This window comes from Crotalus tigris, unplaced genomic scaffold (genome assembly GCF_016545835.1).
Source record: "Crotalus tigris isolate CLP2741 ecotype Arizona unplaced genomic scaffold, ASM1654583v1 scf7180000018017.554538, whole genome shotgun sequence".
Classification (NCBI taxonomy): Eukaryota; Metazoa; Chordata; class Lepidosauria; order Squamata; family Viperidae; genus Crotalus; species Crotalus tigris.
In genome coordinates, this window is record NW_024096779.1 from 113,433 (window position 1) to 134,996 (window position 21,564).

General features: G+C 36.4%; 1 protein-coding gene across 1 annotated transcript; it reads right to left on the reverse strand.

The window, feature by feature from the left end:
• Positions 1–4,918: 4,918 nt before the first annotated feature.
• On the reverse strand, positions 4,919–15,574 carry OSGIN2 (oxidative stress induced growth inhibitor family member 2). Its single transcript, XM_039346728.1, has 6 exons — positions 15,336–15,574; positions 14,289–14,443; positions 9,920–10,056; positions 8,892–9,083; positions 7,719–7,810; positions 4,919–7,194 (listed from the first exon to the last, which is right to left on the reverse strand). Exons 1-6 carry the CDS (start codon positions 15,377–15,379, stop codon positions 6,177–6,179), a joined length of 1,638 nt encoding a protein of 545 aa, XP_039202662.1. The 5' UTR covers positions 15,380–15,574; the 3' UTR covers positions 4,919–6,176.
• Between the last annotated feature and the right edge of the window lie 5,990 nt (positions 15,575–21,564).

A 21,564-nucleotide genomic window follows, 5' to 3' on the forward strand; every position in this document is an offset into this window, starting at 1 on the left:
AAAATGTTCATTTCTCTGAATAAGTTGGTAGATTCTTAAATCAATCTATTTCCAGGAATCAATATATATTCCTCCAAGACACTGAGCCTGTTTCTCATCAGGGCACCCATATGCAGACTCTTTTTATTTAAACTTTTGGGAGGAGAAGGAAAGGTGAGCTTCCATTCTGCAGATATCATTTAGGTCAGTGTTTCTCAACCTTGACAATTTTAAGGCATGTGGACTTCAACTCCCAGAATTCCACAGCCAGCATTGCTGGCTATGGAATTCTGGGAGTTGAAGTCCACATGCCTTAAAATTGTCAAGGTTGAGAAACACTGATTTAGGTTCTTGACAGTTCTGAGCCCAACAGGAAGAAAAGCATGTTTTCACATGACTACATAACTCCAGTGAACCAGAACATCTAAACTTAACTTTCTTACTTTCTAAACCTCTAGAAACCTTGAATATCAATTCTTATTCCAAAATATATGCAAGACTTGGGCAAAATGTAAGCTAGATTTAATGACGTTTCTTGGCTTTCCAGATATTTGTAGTACAGTATCAAACTCTAAAACTTTAGCTTCATCAGAGGAATTGTACCTACCAATAAAAGAGTGGAGTCAAGTAAACTGGACACTAGTGTTCAAAAACGCTATTTACATCATGTCTTAATTTCTTAGATTATTTTAAGAAATTATGTTGAAAGAAATATATGGGTAACATAATTGCTGCTAGAGGAAAGTAGCTAATCTTTCTTACCACTGTTCTCAGGTCTATGCAGTTTTATAATGTCATTTTCTCCTTCAGGTATACTTGAGTCTGTAGACACACATGTAACTTTTATTATTGCAATTTAAATTAATGTATCAGGCTTGCCTCTAAGGAATTAACAGCAATTAGAATAAGGAACATTACTTTACAATGCCATATCTTTCCAAAAATACTCCAGCAGTTAATGACTTTTTTTAAAGAAAAATCAAATTAATTTTCATTTATGTCAAATCACTGTATAAATTCTTGGCCCAGGTTTCAGTAAGTAAAAAACAAGTCTAATTTCAGTATTTCTTCAAATTTTTTAAATTCATATTGAAAAATCATTAATAGCTTAGTGAACTTCAGTTATGTAATTTTATAGGGAAATAGCTTAAAATGGGAAACAGTTTAGTTCATATTCAAGACTGAAAACTTCCATTATAGAAAGTTAATGAAGCTCATATGAGTTGACTGTTTAGTGTGTTGCAAAACAATTGACCATGCTAATTAGATGTTCTCCCTCCCCCATAAAAAGTTCATTTTTGTATAACTTCATAAAGTCCTATTCTGCCTGAACATAAATGCACATTGGGTATGCCATCCACAATGTAATAGCAACATTACACACAAATGATGGTTCATATATCACGGTAAGCTTAGCTATCCAAACTCTGCCTGACAAGAGTATTGTGTTTGCACTTTGATTAGCCCAGAAGAGAGTATAAATGTTAGAGGCCTCCAACAACTTAAAACCACAACTTTCTTTTGGGTGTCTGCTAAGCAGGCAAAATATATTTCTATATTCACATCAGATTCAGCTTGAACCAAGAAAGCCATGGGTGGCTTTTCAGCTACAAACATTATCAGGTAAGCTGCTATATGCATTTTTTTCTTCAATTGTGTACAACTTCACATGGCATTCATACAATATTGTGGGGCATTTTGCAGATTCTTGCAAATGTAATGTGCTAGTAATTTATTATCTTCCTCTTCCAGCCCTTTACCTGGATTGCAGGTGTTCCCATCTTGAGCCTTTATAAGGTGGTGTTCCATTGGGAGCAGTAAGGATTGATCTCAGTGCATCCTTCTTTGCATAAACTGCTGTTTGTGCACCATGGTTTGGCCTCAAAAAAAAAGTTTTAATGTTGCAGGCTTTAATTATCCTCCACTTCTGCAAGAGAAGGGCTTAATAGCACCTCTGGAGTATGTGATTCTCATGCAGGTTCCAGGTGCCTTTAGCCCTAAGATATTCAAATGAAGTAATTTGCTCTGTTCTCCAGAATAGTTGGATGGCTTTCCTAGCAAAACCAGAGTTTTAGATTTTTCAAAATTCAGAACCAGGCAATTTTGACTGCAGTACCAAACAAAATATTGCTGTTATTGCTCTTTTCATCACTATGAGAGTTTATCATCAATATAAATTAGTATAGGGATTTTTATACCAGGTTATGTGCATGGAAACCTGGCTTATGAAGAAAGTCCACCACTGAACTGAGGTGGCTAATTGAAAAGAGAGGGGGCAAAGAATATATCCTGCCACACTTCTTTCAGAACATGTGTCAGAGATGGACCCTTGGAGATTGCACCTTGTTCTTAAAGTGGTGATGGAATACAATTTCTGTATCAGAAAGAGGAGACACCTATCAGTAGTTGTGGTTTCTAATTTTTCCCCAAAGGTCATTCCTAGAAATTGGCATTTCTATGAGGATTCTCATTCAGGTCATGATTGTCCTGAAGAAGCTTCTTGGATGAGAAGTGAAATGTCTTCAAGGAGTCAAAAGCTTGTTTAAAGTCTAATAAGCCCGCGAAGATGGAGGAGTGTGCAAGATAGTGGAGCACCAAAATGCAATCCAGGTAAGGAGGGCTTGGAGGAGTATGATAAGCCATTGTCTGAAAGTCCAGTTCTTTTTAATTGGACGGACTTCTCTAATTTTAATAAGAGATTTTTTCATCTTCCTGAAAGAGCCTGAAGAGCAGACGTTGGCATTTATAGGGCTTTCTGTACAATTCCTAATTTCTTTAGGATATGACCAACCCAAACAACTGCTTACTCAAAGAATAAGGGATGTGAAGTTTCAGACTAAGTTAATAGGATGCTCCAACATTGCAGATATTGGGTTGGATTAATAAGGGCATTTGGGAACCAGTAAGCTATTTCCAAAAGGATTGCATTTTTCAAAGCTATCATCAAAGACGTCTTACCAAGGCAGATATTCCCAAATCCCATTAACCGAGCAAACTTATCTGTGATCCTGGGGTGACAAAGGATCAAAATAATTTCGCATGCATTATTACATTATAAATTCTACAGGGAAATCAGATCTGCTTATATTCTGTTCCTGGTACATAAATTTCCAGGAAGGCCAGATGATTTATTTATTTATTTATGAGACTTATATACCGCTTTAAGTGCAAGCACTCTCTAAGCGGTGTACACCAGTAAGCAATGTATGTATATATATATGTATGTATATATATGTATGTATATATATATATATATATATATATACATACATATTTATATATTTATATATATTTATATATTTACATTGCCCCCAACAATCTGGGTCCTCATTTTACCTACCCCGGAAGGATGGAAGGCTGAGTCAACCTTGAGCCGATGAGATTTGAACTGCTGAACACAGTCAGCTAAAGTGGCCTGCAGTACTGCACTCTAACTGCTGCGCCACCTCGGCTCTTTATTATGTGATTTCTATGTGAACTATCTTTTAGAAGATTCTAAACCTTTTATCACTTGTTCAGTAACTGAATTCCAGTTTAATACATCTAGCTATTTGGTTTTAGGTTTTATATATTTATATTTACTTCATAGATTCTAATATCTTAGATTTACACCTGCACAGGCAAGCAACATGCTATTTTAGTAACGTACAGTATGTTATATATTTTTCTGTTTTATCTTTGTTATCCTAGCATTTTATATTTATTTTTTCCTTAAGTTCTATTTTTTAAAAATTTGGCTGGTCATTTACCAAATAAAAGCATTGCTTTCTTTGATTTGCTAGTATGTATGATTGTAGAAGAGGGTTTATTTATCTTTCAGATTTATATAACTGCCCCTCTCATGACTGTGACTGGGCAGTGTACAACAAAACAAAACAATTGAATCAAATCTTAAATAATCATTAAAAAAATTAAACCAATAAAAAACAATTACACCTAAATATAAATAAGACCATTGGAGAATGCTTCAAAATATCACACACAATACAGCCATTTTGCAGCTTCTGTTTCCATGGGATCCCTAAGCATATTATAAATATAAAATCTAATGTAATGTAGTATATGATTTTGATACTTTGGCTCTAAGCCTCTAGTTAACAATATGGCTTCCAATAGTACTAAACCCTATGGGAAAACATACAAATACTGTTCTTTTTCTGATTTTACTTGAGGAGAATCATAGAATATGGATTTCTGGATTGTATCACTGAAGCGTCTTAGGTACCTACAAGGATTAACACACACACACAAATTTGTATTTTTGTATAAAAAGGGTTATTTTCCTTATATGCCAAATTGAATGAAAACATTGAAAAAAGAATTTTTGCATGCAAGCACTTCTATGAGTTAAGTGCTGTTCTGGTTTATTATTATTTCATAATAATCCAATAAACTATTAATTTAGGGAGGTCCCTCATAATGAAAATATGAAAAATAGTTTGTAAATGTAATTCCAATAAAGCAACTCAACCACATTAAAATTCATTTGTTGCTTCCAATCAAATTGATTTTCTGCTATACTGAAAGGTTCTGCACTAAAATGTTTAAGAAAGATAATAATTGGAAAACTGCAAGTATGTAGGGATTTATACAGTCAAATTTGGACTAGTAGTATTCACTAAATCTTTGCAGAAACTTGATTACTTTTAGAAAAAGTTTCTAAAAGTATAGTTTGTTATCCTGATTTGCTATATAAATGATACAGACTTAAAAATCCAACTGCTGATTTGAAGGGACCCTCTTTTAAAATACTAAAATTTAATGAATCTTGACAGTCTCTTTATTGGCTGTTTTACAATGAATTTAACTTATGCGTCTCTAACACTGAGGCTACTAACCTGAGTTTACAATAGTTCTGATTCAAATTCATAGAGACAAAGTGTAGAAGCCAGAGGGCGAGTTTAAAAAAAGTTTATGTAAAAGAGGGAAAAAACAAATCTTTTGAACGCCATGCTTTTATTTAAAATTATTGGCAACCCTGAAGTTTATCCCTACAATTAAAAATAGGCAGTCTTTAAATGTTGGACATTCCTTTAATCCCACATGCAATTTAATCCAGAATTATTATGTTACATACTCCATAATATACATAAGGGTAAGATGAATTAAAAGTAAATGCCTTTTATTCTAGCCAACTTTTATATTAATAGTATAATTGGTTAGCAATTCCCATTCCATATTTTTAATATATTAGCATAAATTACATTTCATTTTTCCTTCTCATTTTTACCTAATAGTAAACACCCCAGGTTTAAATGGGCAGGGGCATAATTGATAAAATTGGAGATTAGGAAACTAATCTACACATGCATTTTGATGTCTATAGGGATTGCTGCCAATGGACATAATCAAAGTTTAGGATGCTAAAAAATAAACATTCATAGTTTATAAAAATTAAATACAAAGAAAACCATGAGTTATACTTGTGGTTTCTATAGCAATAACTTTCATAATTAACAGGATATTTTGCTTCAGATATATTGTGGATATATTGTAATGGAAACTACATAAAATATGGACAAATTCTCCCATCTCCACATGCTTTCCTAGAGCATGACTTCTGTGTGAAATGTCAGATTTAGCTGGATTATACTGCATGTTTTAGATTAATGATTAGTGCCTTCATCAGACTTAAGCACTAGATCTGATTTAGATGTACGAGATTAGGCACATCTCAAATTTGTAGCTAATTGAGATTCAGAATATGCAACATTCTCAGGTTGACTTTATAAAATCTTTGCTGCAAATAACTGGCTGAAAATTTGCCTTAATCTGTGTTAAGGAAAAAATTCTATTCTTGAATACTTATCTAGTTTTGTATAGCAAAACAATTAGCTTATGAGGAAAAACTATATATATAAGCTATATATAAAAACTATATATATAAGATATATATATATATATATATATATATATATATATATATTTCTAAGCTTTGAAACCAAAGCAAATTGGCATGCATTGTTATCCATTACAGTTGCCTTAATTGGAAGCAATTCCAGAAAAACTGCCATTTTTTTTTTTTTTGCATTTTGCAAGGCTGCAATAATGTTGTAGCATCTTCCTCTATGAGGCAATGCAAGCACAAAAAACTGGTATGTATAATAAAACCAAGACTAATCACTTGGTTATTAATGGTCAGATCAGTTATTACCATATGCCTGCAGCTCCTCAGGTTAAGTCTATGTCTATTTGCTTTAGGGCACTCCATCTGCACCTCTTTCAACTATAAATTGATGTTTCTTCTGTTTTGCAACTAAATGCCGTGTAATTCCCAATGCCCCCCCTTTTAAAAAGCGTACAAAATTGTCTCCAACCAATGGACCAAGTGCAAAAAGATTGGGTTCCTTTATACACTCATATGTATATGGATCAATTTCAATAGGGTTGCCCTTGCAAGTAACTGGTTCATTTGGATTATGGCATATGCTCTGGCCTTGATCCTTCAGGAAGCATAAGTTAGGATGTGAACCTATTAAGACTACAGCTAAAGAGAATTTTAAGATCTTCTTTAATCCCAAAGAACTCTGTAGGATACACTTCATATCAGGTTGAAAAGAAAGAACTTGATGTTCAGGGAAACTGGTATAAGCAGGATGCATGTTGTAATCCAGAGTAACTGACTGAGTACACATCATATGGTAGACTTTATGATATTCTGGATAAAGTTTTTTTGGTAGCTGTTTGAAAATTAAACTTGGGTCAGTGACTCTCCTACGGAATGCATGAATAATAGGTATATTGTTATTATAAGCATACAGAACTGCATCTGCTGCTGTGAGTCCACCACCTATAATTAAAACTGGATCTGTTTTCCCATGCAATAGTCCTTTATCTATGGCAGCTCCAAAATCAGATATGGTATGGAGCACAAAAGGAAAGTCTTCTCCTTCAACTTGCAATCGTCCAGGAGCATCAAAAGTTCCAGTAGCGAGAGCCACATTCTCAGCAAACAAGCAGAATGGCATATGAGAGCCATCTGCTGATCTCTGATAACCTCTAATTTCCCAGTTTCTTTTGATCAGTGTAGTCTGCCCACCTTGTTCTTCTATCTGCAAAGGGCTTTCGCTTTCACAGTCCTGATCACGATAAAACTTTGATACAGATGTTATATAAGTATTTTCTCTGAAGTTTTTCTGTAAGCCCATGATTTTAACATAGTGCTTGTAATAATTTGCAACTTCCTCTGGCAGAACTCTGTCACACTTTATATTTCTGAAAGATCAGATCAGAAAATTATTTATATTTGTTATATTTAAAGAATACAATCACAACAGAAACATCTCTCAACTCTAAATATGACTGTAGTATCCCTTAAAGCCAAAAAAGAAGGGCAGTATTATTCTTTTTTATTTTACATAACACACATTTATTTTATACTATCTTAACATTTCCCCCTAGATGGAAACCTAAAGTATGATTTCCATTGAGCTGGAAACCTACAGTATATGATCTCTACATCCTCCAGGCATCAGTTTTCTTTCTACAACAATCAGTATAAAAAAGAGCTATGGTTGCAAAGTGGTTAGAATGCAGTATTGCAGGCTAATTCTGCTGACTGCAGAATGCCAGTTCAAGGTTGACTCAGCCTTCCATCCTTCTGAGGTCAATAAAATGAGGTCCCAGATTTTTGGTGCTAATATGCCAAGACTCTGTAAAACCGCTTAGAGAGGGCTGTAAAGCAGTGTGATGCAGTATATAAGTCTAAGTGCTATTGCTAAAAATGTTACCAATCTCACCTTCGTTTAGTAGCAGCCCAATCTTTAAATGCATATCCAGGTAATTCCATCCAGTTTCCAAAACTGATAGTGAGTATAGAACCTTCCATAGACTACGTGGAAATAAAATCATGACTTTATTCAAAATATAATCTTACCTTTCTATAAAAATAGTATTACATTTTGAAGATTAATTTTAAAAGAAACTGAAATATATACCATGCATTACATACAAAAGACCAATTAATTTATTATATTATTTGTTTTACAGGTTTCCAGTGATTCTTACTAAAAGTATACTTATTCAGTTTGTCATGGTGATATTTAGAATAAAATGTTTAAGCTTCCAAACTCTATTTCTGATAGGGAAACTAAATAATCCAGAGCATCACATTACAAGCTACATTTGACAATGTAATCAGAGAAAAAAAATATCATCTCCTGACATAAGACAATATTTTGCCTTTCATCATCATGTTTTCATTTTGGTAGGATTCATTTTGCTACTTTCTTAGTCTTATTATGAATGTCCTCAGCTGATACTATCCAGTGACTATTGTTCGTAATAAAATAGGGACGTCAGTATCTAACAATAGGTTTTGCTAAACGTTGCCTAGTAACTAATTGATCCAAATAACAAAAATTAGGATTAGGATAAAAAATTAATATAATCTTCCATATTCTAAGCCTGTGAAAATGAGGACAGAAAATGTGTAAACAAACTGCTAAGCAATCAGATTTAATATTATTTTTATGGATCATTAAAAATACTGGGTTATTCATGGGATGCTGGGAGCACAGTGGCTCACGTGGTTAGAACAATCTGCAAGCCTGTGTTCGGGACCTAAGTGCTGCGATGTGGCGGGGTGAGCTCCTATCATTCACTCCAGCTCCTGCTGACCTAGCAGTTTGAGAGCATAGTAGATAAACAGCTACTACTTTGGTGGGCTCATTAATGGGGACATGAAAGGAGCCCCCAATGGATGTCTCCTGGGCAATAGTGATGTCACCAGTTAATCCTTTCAACCCTGAAGTGCCTCAGTGCTTCCGACATGAATATGATGACAATGGGATGCTGTGCATGATAGAGCTCAAAAAAATATAAATGGGCATTTGCTGTAGAAGTCACAACCAATCAGAAGTCCTATATTGTAAGTGCATATAGCTGATTAAAAAAGTTAAAATTATTCTTACATGCCAAGCACCACCAGGTGGTCCTTTGCCAAGCACTATATGAGGAATGCACTGATGTGGTTCAAATTTCCATTGAAGAATCGGTGGGTACTTAAATCCAAAATCAGCTTCAGGATGAAGCAAAGTGTCAAACAGAACTGCAACAGGATTTGAAGAGCGTCCTTCCAGGCCTTCAGCCAAGTACTCTAATTCCTGATTTGAAAAGATAAGATTTAAATGGCTGTTCAACTTTTCCTCAGAGAACAACTTGTGTAGTGGAAAAAACACTTTGCTTCCCTTGTACAAAGTTATATGAATCTTCTTACAAATTCTTTGAACCTACAATTTCTTTACTTCCTGTCTGCAAATTCAAGATTGATTTGTCCTTTGATTTTAATTAGCTTGGAAGTTTGGGGGGGAGATAACCCCAGAATATCTAGAAAGCATGGTATAGGATTGACAAATTTGTGCTGGGAATGCATTAGAGTCAAGATTTAGCTGTATATATACATAGCTAAATATGGAGGATGTCTTATTAATGTATTATAATTGAAGAGTTTCATTTTGGCAGCTTTTAAAATCCATTTTAGTGATATTGTGATGTCTATGACACACCATAAAGTATTTGCTGAACCCTACTATTTAGTTCACATTAAATTAATAGATCACAGCATTATTAATAGCCACTAGTCATGATACCTAAAATGTATCATCTTTTGGAAACAAGTAGTTAAGAAGTTTCCAAAAGCCATAGATATACTAGTGTGGAAGTACAGTGAAAACTGAGTTTGATCTTTGGGAAATATTTATATATTTATTGCATAGTACATGTCTAGTACCTTGTATTTCAAGTGCACTTTATATTAACTGCAATAGCAGGAAACAATAAAAGCTACTGGCAGCTTACAATACAAATGGAATCAATATTTTTAAGTCTGGATATATAATATATAATCAACTATGACATAAAATTAAATGCATGTTTCATAGCTAAAATATATGTTTTTTGATTAATAAGCATATAAGCATAAGATTAACATATACTGTACCTGATCAACAATAGAAAGATGAATAGCTTCTTTTAACTTATTGTACAAAATAAGATTTGGATGTTCCGCATCGGGGGATAAATATGGTCTATATCCAGATAACATGTAAGAGAGGCATATTCCAGAAGGTCCATTACCTGTTTGTTTTGGAAAAGAAGTAGCTATTTATTAAATAAAAAAAGAAATGACCATATTATATTAAAATTAAATATTTTTAAACCTACTGATTTAGAAGTAAATGCTTTTCATTTACAATTCCTTCCATAGAAAGTTGGATAAAAACCTGGAATTTTCAAAAACTCAGACTTATTGCTAGATTGATATTCAACATTCACATTTTAGACATTGTTTTAATAACTTTTAAACTGCTATTAATATTAGGAAAATATGTAAGTGAAGTGCTATTTTATAACAAACTATCATTTTTATTATTTTGTATTAATTCATTAAGTAATTGGAACTAATTAATAAAAATCATTTCCTAGCTGATCTTGAAAAGCTAAGAAAGAGCAGACCAGCTTAATTAAATACAGGAAGTGTAAACTAGATTGAACATTTAAAACAAAACAAAACAGAGATGTCAATGAAACACAGCTTCCAGCTTGTTGCCAAGAAAACTACATTGTGTCACCAGGATTCAAATTTTATCTGAATATAGTCTAGGCAAATTCAATATCTCTTTACCCTTTAGAGATATTTCTTGACTTATAACAATAGTGGAGCCTGCCCATAAAAGTCCTAAGTTACGACAGTTGTAAAACGGGATCATTTATGTGAACCACCCAATTTTACAACTTTTTGATGGTCATTAAGTGAATGCCTCAAGGAAATCAATGGCTCACTATAGGAGCATTTTTGCTGAAAATAGAAGTAAATGCTGGCATATAGCTGCATCACTGGGGACACTGCAAACAGCCGTAAATGCAGCCCAGCTGCTGAGCGCCTGAAGCTTAATTATATGATCATGGTGTGTGTGTGTGTGTGTGTGTGTGTGTGTGTGTAAAACTTTGAATCTGGGTCAAAATTATCACCCAGATAAATTGGTCGTAACTTTGACAGCCACTAAATATCAAGAACTACCTATATAACTTTACAAAGAGGTATCTCAAATTATTTCAAAATTGTCATTCTGAAGGTCTCTTTCAGATGGGTTAATACGAAATTTCCAAAATTAAAAAATGAGGCTTGTGAATTTAGTATCCTTTAAAAAAAACTCTACTGTGGTTGCGAGCAAGATGGCTAATCTGTCTTTGGTGCTTAAGCCTACAGGAGATCTCTACCATTAATCTCCTCATAGGAAACACCTATCAATAGCACATGGGGCAATCTTCGGTCTTCTCCTTATTCAGAGAGATTCTGAAGAACCGGTTTACTTATCAGCACTTCGGTCTTTGCCATAATTGTCAGTTCTACTTTCATGGAGATGTCTTCAATTCACTTGCCTCCCCCAGAAGTCCCACCTGATATCAAGTTTTATGAGAATCTTAATTTCACCAATTAATAATGTTATTTGACATTCTGAAAATTATTGACAATTCAAATAACTTTTGCTTCCATTTTAATGGAGATGTACTGAATTTTCTTAAGCATCATTTGCAAGAAGGATCTTGGAAGTATTTATGAAAGAAGGCAATTAAAAATAAGTACAAAATTCAAAAGAGTTAATCCCTCCCCCTCCACCCCTCACCATCAGCTACTTCCATAGCTAAATGGAACAAAGTAGAATAGGTTTAAGACATTTCAAGAGTTTATGTAACCTGTTAATAATGCCTATTCTTTCCTAAAGCATGTAAAAGTAAGCAACTGACCAGAAATTAATAAAGTATATACAGGTTGACCTTGCTGCCTCAATGCAGCAACTGTTCAAAGCTATGATAGTGCTGAAAAAATAACTATGTGACCAAGGTGTACATTTGTGAGCTTTGCAATATCTGTATCTCAAGTTATTTGTTCACCATTATAGTCAGTCAGTACATGACCTGTGTCTGACCCATTTCTTTAATTTTTTTCCACCTCTCAGAGTGGACAGATTGTTCAAATAAGAAATCTCTTCAGGCAATCCCTTCTGTACCTGACTCTTTTTCTCCTCTCCTCGCAGAATGGAGAGATTGGAGAGGAAGAGATTACAAGAGACCAAGGAGGCACAAAGTTGGTACTAGTACACCCCTTTGTGTATTCTTCATTGTGTGCCTACTTATTCCCTTGTAATACCTTCCTCCTGAATGAATGTAAATACAAACATTAATTCCCTTTTTGTTAATTATCCCAAAGCTGAGGTGAATATTTCAAAGGGCAGGGGAATGTGGGGGAAAGGAAATGGAAGTAAATTGTAAACATAATCACAGTCATGTGACTTTCCCTTTAGCAACTGTGTCAATTAGAAATAATTGACTCCAACTGTGGTCACTAAATGAAGACTACTTTTATCTAAATCCAACAGGGCAGAAAGTTGATATGGAGGGATGATCTGAAATGAAGAAGTGTTGAATGGAGAAGAAGCTTCTTGGATGAGAAGCGAAACATCTTCAAAGAAAAACAAGGAAGTCCAGTTGCCTCCTGAAAAAGGGCCTTTGGGAAAACCATTATCTGGATGACTGAGAATCTTCATAGACATTTAGCTATGCACTTTGGGAAAACCAAAACCCTTTGAATGATATGCGAGTATGAACGGATTTTCAGAAAATATTGCAGACTACAGGAACCATTTATGCTTCAGTTTGAGATGCAAAACAATAGAGACTCATCCCCAACAGCCTGCACCTGTCTTCAACAGTGAAGGGACCCAGGGCAGAAAACATCCTACATTCAAGAAGGCTCCATAAATATTTGCACTCCTCAGGTGAACCTGAGGACACAGGTAAACTTCCAAGTGGCCTCAATGACTCTCTAAAACAGTGGTTCTCAACCTTTCCAATGCCGCGACCCCATAATACAGTTCTCCATGTTGTGGTGACCCCCAACCACTTATACATCACCGGGTGCCAGGGGCATGGCTAAAGAAAAGGGGGAAAAATGGTGGTCAGCCTTGTTTCGCGACCCCCGTGAAATAGTCGTTCGACCCCAAATGGGGTCTCGACCCACAGGTTGAGAACCACTGCTCTAAAAGAATGCAAATGACCATGTCTGCAAGGAATATAAATCCTTCCATTCCTCACCATCCAGTCAGAGTTGAAAAGCTTCTTGGATGAAAAGCGAACATCTTCAAAGAAAAACAAGTCCAGTTGTGTCCTGAAAAAGTACCTTTGGGACAACCATAACCAGGATGACTGAGAATCTCCACAGACATTCCATTCCAAATTCTGCACTATAAAGCAGATTTTAAAATCTAAAAAAGGAATTGACCTAGTTCAATTACGTATATAAAAATGTCCTTGTTGTTAATTCTTAAAATCTGCTTTGGAATCTTTGTAGATGTTTAAAAAAAGTATTAACATATTGGTGCTGCCCATAGTCTTACAATCTTACAGATACAATTCGAAAGTAATGGTGCTAAGGGGTAGAACATAGAATTATAGGGCTGGAGATCTTGTCGTCCAATCCCCTGCTCAAGGCAGAAGAATTTATACCACCCCAGTTAAATGGTAGTCGTGTCTATTTTTTAAAACCTCCAATGATGAAGCCACAACTCTGCGAGGCAAGCTATTTCATTGATTAATTGTTCTCATTATCAGAAAATTTTGCCTTTCTTCTAGGTTGAATATCTATAGAGATTCTCAGTCATCTAGAACATGACTGTCCCAAAGATGTTTTTTCAAAGGCAACTGGACTTTGTTTTTCCTTTTGCTTCTCATCCAAAAAGCTTTTTCAGTTCTTCAACAGTTCTTGTCTTTGAAAAAGCACATTTGAGTTCTAGGTTGGGTCTCCCTTTAACAAGCTTCCATCCATTACTTCTTGTCCTGGCCGCTGGAGCTTTGGAAAAGAAGTCAATCCCCTCTTTTCTGTGAAAGCCACTCAAGTGCTAGAAGATAATCATCATATTCCCCCTAATCTTTTTCTTTGAAAGTTCTCTCAATTATTTACCATAAGATTTAGCTTTCAGATCCTTTATCAGCTTTGTTGCCCTTCTCCGCATTCTTTCTAGGACCTCAGCATCTTTTTTGTTTTATGATGGCTAGAACTATGTGCAGTATTATACATTTAGTTAGACCCCAAAGCCAGACTTCGTAGACAAAATGTATATACTGGCAAAAAATTATTTCAGCTGCAAAATATTTTTCAATACCATCCGATAACTTTATGTCAGATAAGGTTTATGAGCTAACAAGGATACACTTAAGTTAAATTGATTAAGTCAACAGTGTTTGCTATATCATTTGATAATAGAAATTCATTATTAGCTAAGCATGAAACCTATTTGAGAATAACTCACCAATTATTACTATAGGCAAAGTCAATGTTGTGTCCACAGGTAGCATACTTTCTTGTAGTAATGGCATGGTTTTAGCGTTGGTTCCAAGATTATCACCAAAATACTGCACTAAGGAACTCAAAAAGCATCCTTCAGCTTCTGGATTACCGTAATTTCTATTTAAAAGGAAACAAAACATTATAAAGCAACCTTCACTGTAAATACTTCATTCGTTCATGCTGATTTGTAAATATAGTATTTTAGCCACATGCATATGTTATTTTTCCCCCAAGAAATATATGAACAATAGGGGTGACAGATTGTTGAGATTTTAATCTTGAAACAAGATCATTTTAAAAATTAAGTAGTGAATACAAAACTGTACATCTAAACACTATAAACGTAATCCTTACTGAACAGGATTCTTTGGGTCTTTCAAATAAATAATATACCTTGCCTGGATCCACAAACAAAGAGAAGGGAGGGGGTGTGAGTTCATTAATTGACTCTGGACCTGTTCTCTCCCCCCCCCCCATTTGAGGAGCAGCTATTATAGAAATGGCCTTTTTTAAAAAAGGCATTAGAACAAATAACTTCGAGGCATAAATTTTTAAATGTATACGCTACACACATATGCATGCCGAAAAGGGGGAAGTGACAAAATAAAATACAATTTGTCTTGCATATTTTCAATCGATAGACACACAGAGAGAGAAAATCACACACTCACAGAAACATAAAACGAGGCACGTTTCCGCTATTCGGGAAGGCGGCGTTTCCGAGCGCGTGCAACCGGGGCCAGCGCTTCTCCGCCTCAGCCGGTCATACCTCCCCCATCCCCATGACCTCGTGTGCGGCAGGCCTCCGCCAGGATGCTTCGGGGCGCCTCGCCTTCTCTCGCCTCACATTCCTCGGCGGCAGCAAGTGCTTATCGCCGGGTTTCCTGACGCCGGCCTGACGCGCTGGATCCTGGATGGCCCTCAGTTGCGGGTTCCCCAGGAAGAAGAATCGGAAGCCGGGATATACCCGGCGCCACGCTTGGTAGCCGGCTAAGGCTGAGGAGCTTACCTGAAGCTGCTGGTTAAGGAGCAGCGGCAGCACCACACCGTCATGAGGGACTGAGGAAAGAGGACGTCGACAGATGGAGATGCGGCGGCCGCTGCTGTTGCCGCCTCCTCCACCTCCTTCCTTTCTTCTGCCGCCGCGCTGGGGGTCGCTGTTGGTTTTCGCTGCCTCCTCCCCCTCGCATTTCGCCTCGCGAGCGGCGCTGTGCCAGAGGAGCGGGGGCGGAGCCTCGTTTGGACCAGGCGGGCGGGGGGCAGCGGAGGGAGGGTCTGTCCTCGGTGTCGGGGGGGGGGGACGTAAGACGACGCTTAGGAGGAACAGCCGGGTGTCGCTTTTCCCGAGGGAACCTATGAAAGAAGAAAGGCGGTAAAAAGCAGCCACGAGAACCACAGCGGCAAAGGTTGGAAAGCAGCGAGCAATCGCGCTTCTCTAGCAAGTGCCTTAGGGATTCTTCTCGGGAGTGAGCTGCAGATCTGGGTCTCCCAATTCTGTACCAAATGTGCCTTTAAAAATACCATTAGCATCCTCCCCATCATCCCTCGGATGCTACTCTCTACAATTACAAAAGAAAAAGAAATGGAAGGAGAGAAACGAAGCTGCACCATTATTATGCCTGTTTCCGCTAAAAAAAAACCCCTCCAATAAACGTGGCTTGATCAGACCACTGCAATGGTGGAGCTTCATTTTTCTCCTTGCAGCGCAGTTAGGAAAATACCATACTATTTTTGCCGTTTTGATTGGGTTCAAGTGTTGATCACCTGCTTAAAGGAAATTTAGTAAAGTTGTGTCAGTTAAAACAAGGTATTCCATCTCCTTATTCCACTTTCCTTGCAAATGACAACTGTATCTGTCACCATAATATTTTTAAACTGGCTCTCAAAAGATCCAAAACTTTTTCCAATAATAATTTAAGAATCTTAGATACTAATATTTATGGTCCAAATTGCTTTTTCTGCATTTCTCAAAATGAGGATATCCCAAGTATATTATTTTCTTAAGGAAATGAAGATAAAATTTATTTTCCATTATCCAAACATGAATGGCAGCTTATATTGCAGGAAATACAATTGCTTTGGGAGCAAATCAAAGTCTACACAGTTCTAAAATGCTTGAATCAGCCCACGTTACAGTACACTTAAATTCATGCTCAAGGCAAGGCGTTTCAAATTATACACTTGAAATGGTTCAGAACCTAATGTTTTGCACTCCCTATTCTTAACGTTATATATTATGTTTCATTGAATGAAAGCTAATTATTTTAAATACTGAAACTTTGGATGGTCTTAGTAGTTTTGACATTGTTTATCTTAACACAAATAGGCTATGCTTATTGCAAAGATTATCCAACATTGCATTAACAAAGACTGTTGGATCCTAGGTTTATTTAATCCAATATAAGAAATGATTGAGCTTCTAGTTTTCCCTGGTGTGGCCCTTCCAGATGTTGTTAAATTATAATTCAATTTAATACATGCATTATGATATGGAGAATAGGAAGTCTTTGTTCAAGATTCAAGCTATAGAAAAGTTAAATGTCTTGGAGAATTCTAGAACAGTTCTTTCACACTGACATATGTTTCCTGAATATGGTAGTTTGGATCAGCTGATATATTTTTCCATTCTATTTGGATTATGCCATACTGTACTCTGAGAATTATCAGACTTAAATTCTTAAATTGTTAAGGTTTTGTTTACTGAGTTTGGACATTTGAAAATTTACATCCTGTATGCCATGATTTTGGGAAAGTAAATATCTAATATGTTGTCCCTATGTGTCTACTTTTATTAGACTATAGTTAGAATGATAAAATAAAAATAAGTCATGCGAATTTAAGTCCTCGTCTAGTGACAAAATGTTCCACTATACATTATAATACGGTTTATCTTTTCTTCTAAAAATCTCTTCTGTGTTTAATTTCCTGGCACATGTACAAAAGGATTATTAGCTTTAGAATCTGATTGTGTCTTTCCTAATGCTTTAAACAAACAGCAACATTTTAGTTTGCCATGCAAATTCCTGTCAGTTATGCTGTGTTCAGTAAATTCCTCTGTTAATGTTTATATCTCAATGAAAGTAAAAGACAAAGCGATAGGAGTTAAAGTATTAATGTTTGTGGAAACATTTCAAAAGTATATAAAAAACTTGAAACTGATCCACTGTTAGTGTTCAATTAAATATACAGTCCATTCTTTATCATTCATGCTAGCGTAATGTTCTTTTAAAACTAAACCTGTTAACTGGATTCTGCCCAGAGTCACACTCTTATGAAATGGGTGCCATACAAATAAGAATAAATTAAAAAAAAAATAAAAACACCAAAAATCTATTGTACTTGAAATTATTATTACATTAAAAAAATTAAAGTGATTCATTTCAATCTATAACTTGTTCCATTTGTTTCAAGACAGCAGAATTTCAAATGAATGTACCATATTTTCATATTGTTTACTATTGCAGTATAAGTTGAATTGTATTTCCTTTAAAAATATTTTAGATTGCATACAGCACTTGCTGTATCTTGTTTTGCAACAGAATACTGCATTTTGCAATACTCTTACTGAATTAGCAGAGCTTCTTTATAAGATATTTTCCTGATTATTTTGTTATTTTAGAGCGAAGGTCATGAGCCAAAGATTTTTTTTGTCTGTGAATGCCATCAAGATGGTGGTGGTGGTGGTAGTGATTTTAAATACTTTTTCCTTGCAAATCTATTAGTAATGCCCCTCATATATGTGAACGGGATTCTTTTAGTATTTGGAGAATAAGTTCTCCCTTAGCAGACAGGTGTCCAAGAATTAATGCTTTAATAACATCACTGCAACTGTGAGATTGTTTGTGTTTGGATTTTAATCAAGTGAATATCTGAAAAAGCTAGGAAAGCTTATTTTGATTCAGCTCCATGTTTGTGGTAGTGTGGCCATTTATTCTTCTTATAGCCTTTGTCCCTAACTTGGAGGCTGTCAATGGACATTCAACTGTTAGAAAGTGTCTTCTCCTTGAGAAGCATCTTCTCTTTTCCACTCTACATCTTATTGAAAGAAATAGACTATAAGGGAAAGGAAAAGAGGGTGAAGCTCCTGAACAGCAAGCATATTATCTCCCCTATTTTGATGAGATTTATTGAATGACTATATTATACAATATTTGTTCCTACATATCGTGCCCTCTTTTTGTGGCCAGGCATGGCTGCTTTTCTGGGCGCTTCCTTATATATCTTGCACTAATTCATGGGTTGGAATGGAAATTGTTAATAGACTTAGGGAACTGGAATCAATGATCTTACCTAGAAATGTCCAATCTTCCTTATTAACTATGCAACTGGGACATTAGAATAATTACCATATAATTATATTTTGACAGACTTCTCGAATGTATCATTTTGAATTGAACAAATCAGCCTTCAGGCTAAAGATTACATTCGGACAATTTTGTTAACAATAAAAGCTCAGCAACACAAATGCTAGTAAAGGGAAGGTGGGTCATATTCAGAAAGATAATGGCATATTTGTATTATGGTAAAATTGTTTTATTGAATGGTTATTGTTGTTTAAAAAGCAGCCGAACAAATTGCCCTTTACATGAAACAGTCTGGGCTGAAAGTAAAATTGAGCACTCTCATTCTATAAACAAATTCCTTCCACCACAGATGAGACATTTTCTAGCTTCATCCATGGCTGCCTTCATTCAACAACAGTAGAAAGATCAAACAATTGTTGGGATTATTTGGATTGGAGCAGTTGGGGAAGGAGGTTTTAACACTTTGTCACTGTTCCAGTTCCCCAACAATTGATCTCTGATTAACTATTCACTCTACATAACCCTGCAAAGCTCTTTTTGTCCTGTTGAGAAACAAGATAAGGAAATGATTGGTCCATTAGTGGGGGAAAGTGGCAAGAAGATGACAAGCAACAGGGAGAAAGCAGAACTACTTAACTCATTTTTTGCATCTGTCTTTACACAAAGGGAAAAAACAGTCCAACCTATCAAAAACAGTGCCATAAAAAACAGAATAGAAACACGTTAAGACAGGCAAGAAAATGGTAAGTGAGCATCTGTCCATCGTAGACGAATGCAAATCACCAGAACCAGATGGATTATATCCCAAGGTTCGCAAGGAACTGGCAGATGTGATCTCAGAACCATTGAACTATATTTTTCAAAGATCCTGGAGCACTGGGAACTATCAGAGGATTGGAAAAGAGCTGATATAGTTCCCATCTTCAAAAAAGGGAAAAAATTAGATCCAAGAAACAACAGACCTATCAGCCTGATCTCAATACCTGGGAAGATTCTGGAAAAGATAATCAAACAACGAATCAGCGAAAACCTAGAGGCAAAGAAAGTCATTACTAAAAGCCGACATGGGTTTGTCAAAAACAGATCATGCCAGACAAATCTTATTGCATTCTTTGACCAAGTTACAAAATTAGTGGACCAGAGGAATGCGGTGGATATAATTTACTTTAACTTCAGTAAGGCATTTGATAAAGTAGATCGCAACCTACTACTTGATAAGATAGAAAAATGTGAGTTAGACAGAATCACCACCAGATGGATTTGTAGTTGGCTGACTGGCTGTACTCAGCGTGTAGTCCTCAATGGAATTGCATCTACGTGAGGGAAATGTGTAGTGGGGTGCCCCAGGGCTCTGTTTTAGGCCTAGTGCTCTTCAACATCTTCATCAACTATTTGGACGAAAGGATAGATGGGGAACTCATCAAATTTGCAGACAACACCAAGCTGGAAGGAATAGCAAACATCCCAGAAGACAGGCTTAAGATACAGGAGGATCTGGACAGACTTGAATACTGGGCGCTATCTAACAAAATAAAATTCAATGGTGAAAAAAGTAAGGTTTTACATTTAGGCAAGAAAAACCAAATGTACTGGTATAGTGTAGGTAGTATCTTGCTCAATAGTAGGGAGAGGGATCTCGGAGTCCTAGTGGATAATCACTTAAATATGAGCCAGCAGTGTGCTGCAGCTGCCAAAAAAGCCAACACAGTGCTAGGCTGCATTAACAGAGGGATAGAATCAAGATCACGTGAAGTGTTAATACCACTTTATAATGCCTTGGTAAGGCCACACTTGGAATACTGCATCCAGTTTTGGTCACCATGATGTAAAAAAGATGTTGAGACTCTAGAAAGTACAGAGAAGAGCAACAAAGATGATTAGGGGACTGGAGGCTAAAACATAAGGAACGGTTGCTGGAATTGGATATGTCTAGTTTAATGAAGAGAAGGACGAGGGGGGACATGATAGCAGTGTTCCAATAACTCAGGGGCTGCCACAAAGAAGAGGGAGTCAAGCTATTCTCCAAAGCACCTGAAGGCAGGACAAGAAGCAGTGGATGGAAACTAATCAAAGAGAGAAGCAACCTAGAACTAACAGAACAATTAATCAGTGGAACAACCTGTCTCCAGAAGCTGTGAATGTTCCAACACTGGAAGTTTTTAAGAAGAGCCTGGACAGCCGTTTGTCTGAAATGGTATAAGGTTTCCTCCCTGAGCAGGGGGTTGGACTAGATGACCTCAAAGATCCCTTCCAACTTATTATTATTATTATATTATGAATATAGCTAAACTACCAATCTTTGCAACCCAGCTGATTCCTGCACACCAGGGTTGAAAACTAGGTGCTAATTTGGTTCTCTCTCTCTCTCTCTCTCTCTCTCTCCCTCCCTCCCTCCCTCTCTCCCTCCCTCCCTCCCTCCGCCCCCCCTCTCTCTCCCCACACACAAACACACACAGAGAAAATATAAAATAAAAAATCTACCATAATAATTACAGGTGAGTAGTTATTTGAGCCAGTTCCTTTTCTGCAAAACCTTCTCTGCAAAGTCTTTAGTGTAGTCCAGGGCTGTCAAACTGGCGGCCCACAGGCCGGATGCATTACATGCAGGCCACGCCCCACCTGGCTCCGCAACGGCAAAAAAGTCACAATACATCATGATACGTCATGTGACTGATCGAGTTTGTCATCCGTGGTGTAGTCAGAAGAAGACATCAAAATCTATAAGTATGGTGGAACATTTGTTGGGTCCTTGGTGCTCTCTAAGCTTGCTTGTTTTCTTGCAAACATATCACTACAACTAGGTAACATAATCAGTGCTAAAAGGGAGTGGGGTTTGCTTCATATACCAGGATATCTGCCCTGAGCGTATATACCTGTCCCACCAGGTTGGATAGGGACATGCTCCTGATTCTTTCCCTTAAACATTACTATCTA